We start from the raw sequence: 4402 nt of genomic DNA, 5'->3' as shown, positions 1-4402 counted from the left end.
AAATATGTCACAGGGAATAACATTTTTATGACCGCCCAGCAGTAACTCTATTCAGCTGAATAGACGTCAGTGATTGGTTGAAATTACAGAAATACGACAACTTTAACATGGAATAACTTGCGAATTCCATTTTTTGTTAAGAAGACTAAGAGTAAAAGATGTTTTATATGACACATTCTACCAGTGTCCCAAGTTTCAAAGTGTTTCGTTAGTGTTTCGTTAAGAAAATACTGGTGCCCCCGTTTTAAAATAGATCCAGGCAGTGACTAGACGCTCCGATAAATTCAGAAGCAGTGATAGTTTAGTTAAAGTTGAGTTTGAATGTGGAAGTGAGAAAAAAGTTGGAGGATATTTAATGTGATTGTATTTCGGTCAGAGATAAACGCAAGGGACGAAAACGGTGCCCTCTAAAAGGGATGAGTGTAAAAATCAAGAAGATTTATGAGTGTTGAAGTCATCGAGGACAATGTTTTTAGCGAAGGGTGAGGTGAGAAAAATGACAGCGACACAGGAAGAAATATTTTCTACAGTATTGCTTTTGTTTACTTCTGTCAACAATAAGTCGAGTTCTTATGACTGCCTTGCTTACTTAATTATAAATAAACAATTATTGAACTGTTAACTAAGTCCCAGAAAACTAGAAATATTTCTGCTGGCACCCACCTCTGCAGAAAAAGGTGTCAAAAGTTGTAAATAAGATAAAACTGTGTGTAGAGAGGATTGGTGAAATTTTTGACGTTTCACAATGCGCTGACTTTCGAAGAAGTAATGAAGAATGTATAATTGAATTTATGAGGATATTAAAAGAAATTGTTTGGACGGAGTGAGGAGAAATAACAAGATAAAGTAAGTGGTAATAGATACAGAAAAAGATTATATGAGTGAGTAAAGATAAGGAGTTGAAGAGAGAAAGAGAGAGAAAGGGTGAGAGAGAGAGAGAGAATTGGATGGGCGTAAGAATATTGAATGGAGGTTAGATAAAACGATGAAAGAGAGTGGGTGAAAAGAAATTAAATAGATTGAATGTAAAGCGAATAAGTGAGAAGATGGAGGTCAAGATAAAAGTGAAACATGTTTATAGGTATAGATGTGTCTATAGAAAGAGAGAGACAAAGAAAGAGATAAATAGATAGATAGATAGAGATAGATATGTGCATGAAGGAAAGAATAAAAGGCAAAGAAACAAATTGAAGCAGAGAGAAACACAGAAGGAAAGAGACAGACAGATAAATAGACAGATAGATAGATAGATAGATAGAGAGAGAGAGAGAGAGAGAGAGAGAGAGAGAGAGAGAATCCGGTTTTCATTCTTTCAACTGATACTCGCATTTCAAATACTCATAAAGCGATAAACAAGAAAATGCAATTCTTCTGTAACAACTGAATAAGTGATATTTGTGGTGTTAGTTTGTAGTAGTAACTCATGTGGATAGGGAAGTGTTCGACCGCATGATGACCTTGATCTAATTGAAACGATGTTTATGGTTTGACCACAAATTACTAAGCACAATCTATCAATATGTTAATCTAATCAGATAAGCGTTTGGGAACGACAATAGCCAAGTAGTTAAAGGGTCAAGTAGTGCACTGATAAGACGAGATATTTTACACAGAAACAAAATATTTCTGTAATAACTTGTACTTCTCCAAGATTTCATGTAGAAATAAGTTTTGCCTGGAAACCATTCTAGTTTACTTGCCTTCACAATGTCTCAAAGAATATTGGAGTTGATGGAATAATTCTTGAGCCTGAGGTTAGGCTTCAAAACATAACGATAGTTATCACGTTAGGTCAGATATATCGTAACGACTGCGTGTTTCAGAAATTCGTTTTGCAGTCATCCGTTCCCATTTTAAATTTGGTATCATTCCAAGGGCTTTCTGTCAAAGTTTGGAGTTGCTCCAAATTTGGTATCATTCCAAGTTGCTTTCTGTCAAAGTTAGGAGTTGCTGGAATTTGGTAAATGGAAAATATACAAAATTTCGATGGCCGAATTATTCATATTTTAGACCAAAAAAATTTTGTCCAGTTCACCTCCTCCGTATGGACTTTGTGTCTATTTTGTTGATTCCCCTCTATTTTGCAAATATTGGGATCGAGGATAATCTATGAGTTTTCGTTTATTTGTCCTTTCCCCCTCCAGGAAATTTAAAATATCAGCAAAATTGTCCCACAGGTGAAGTTTAATCTTTCACTAAACCCTCTACCAGAAGACAGAAAAAGAAAGAGAAATAACCCCAAATAAATCACGAACGAGTAGACATTCAATTGATCTCTGAGGAACCTAAAATTACATCATTAAAGGAAGTTTTTGTGATATGTGTTCCACTATTTTGACATTAGATCCACTTCGGCGTTAAGGAAATATTTACAACATTTGATTACAAGAGCTGAGTGTTCAAGCCATAGATTTTCTGTTATTTATGATGGATGAATATGAAGGCAAGCGTCATTTGTCTTTTAAGATTAAATTAGTAAGTTTGTTTACACTTACCTCATGCCGTATACAATTGATCCGTTTCCGAACAACCGGATCATCTTATTTTTCTCAGTGATGTCATGGAGAAACGAGTTTTTGTCGTTGGCAAAGAATGTGTCTGGCACCCAGATGTTTTCGGCAAAATCTCCAGTCAGGGTGAGATTATCGTCTGAATTGTTTGAGTAAACTAAACGTTCATCGATCCAATACTGATTAAGATATAGCGTTATGGTATAATCCTGCAAGTAAACAACAGAAATAAGGGGAATAAAGTATAAAAAGATGAGCAATGAAATTCAATTACCATTTTATCATTTAAAACATATACACAAGAATAGACACAAATATTTTAAATAACTTTAAATCTGTCTTGAGATTGCTGGATCTTTAGACCGGCCATTATTCTAGTCGTGGAGGCGATAAATAATTAAAATTACAAGCCTCGGTGCTCCCTGTCGGAAAGCCAGTCCATCACAAGATCAACTCCCAGATTTTCTTCATTTTCAGCTTTGTTCGAGGTCGCAACGCTCCACCTGATCGAGATATCTAACCAGTTCGAAACCTTAACCACAACATCACGCACTTTCTTATGTAGATAAATTCATATAAAAAATTAGAAATATATTCTCTTTTTATTTCTTTGCAATTGTTAGCTTAAACGTCAACCTTCATCGATCAGACCTGTGATCAAAAGCAACCCCGTCGTGACCATCCTATAGTTTTAAGATTATGTAGGACTACATTATGTAATAAGTCGTAGGCTTACTTAAAACGGTTGGACGCGATTTTAATGAAAAAAGAAGTCGTCCAAAGTGCAAGTGTGTGTTTGTGTGTGCGTGTGTGTATGGAAGTAAAAAAAAAAAGAGTTCACGTCTCCAAACTGTAGGGTGATTGAGAATTAGAGAAAAAAAAAACAGAAATAACGTCATCGGTTTTCGCTAGAACTGCACTAATATGTAGATGGATAGATAGATATTCCATAAATCATTTGTATATATTGAATATTTATATGTATGCGTTATATACATGTATATATATATATATATATATATACACACAAAGACACACAAATATATATATATATATATATATATATATATATATATATATATATACATATGCATGTACATATACAGATATACACCCACCCAAACACGCACATACACGCACGCACACACATGCACACACACAAAATAGGTTGTTGCAAATATATGTAAAGTATAAACAGAAATAATTTTTTAAAAAAATTTTCAGTCAAGAACAGAAAAAAAGGTCAGTGGTGATGAAAAAAATATTCTCATTACAGAAGCGCTCTCGTGTCTCGTGAGACTTAAAACGTAGGAAAATTTGATCTTCAAAGTCAAATTTTGGTAGAGAGGGTGTATAGTGGGTTAAATTGATCTCAGTGTATCACTGATACGAAACTTACGGGACCTTGATTGAAACAAGGTTGTCTCTACGTAATCATAGGCTACATTATACAATATATCTTCACTTTCTCTTATCATGGTAGTGTGTGATTCATGGGTGTTTGAAGCTGCTATTTATATTTACATATGACAATAAACACGCACCAACCAATGAGTCTGTATGCGTGACCATATACAGATTCAGTTGTTGGTGCGTGTTAAGACCCTATATTAAACAAGTAGAAGAGTTTATTGAGGACGCATTTGCAAATATATTGAACTAGTTCACCGTAATAATTCTATGGAATTATTGATGAAATAAAATACTTTCTTTTATCCAAGTTTTCCATCATAGTATATAATACGAAAAAAAGTTTTCTTCCTTTTTTCAGTTGCTGAGTGAAAATTTAAAAAAAAATTATTTCTCTTTGTACTTTACATATATTCGTAGCGACCTAATGTACATACATACATATGTTTATACACACACACACACACACACACACACACACA

The 4402-nt window shown here is 34.1% G+C and overlaps 1 protein-coding gene across 1 annotated transcript in view; it reads right to left on the bottom strand.

Moving 5' to 3' along the window:
* Nucleotides 1-4402, bottom strand: part of LOC106872511 (gamma-aminobutyric acid receptor subunit beta) — a 413986-nt gene that overhangs the window by 147178 nt on the left and 262406 nt on the right. The window contains exon 4 of the mRNA XM_052970715.1: nt 2496-2719. Coding sequence (XP_052826675.1) covers nt 2496-2719 — 224 coding nt within the window. The remainder of the gene's footprint in view (nt 1-2495; nt 2720-4402) is intronic.

The sequence above is a fragment of the Octopus bimaculoides genome, chromosome 9 (genome assembly GCF_001194135.2).
Source record: "Octopus bimaculoides isolate UCB-OBI-ISO-001 chromosome 9, ASM119413v2, whole genome shotgun sequence".
NCBI classification, from domain to species: domain Eukaryota; kingdom Metazoa; phylum Mollusca; class Cephalopoda; order Octopoda; family Octopodidae; genus Octopus; species Octopus bimaculoides.
This window is presented reverse-complemented; position numbering and strand designations above follow the sequence as displayed.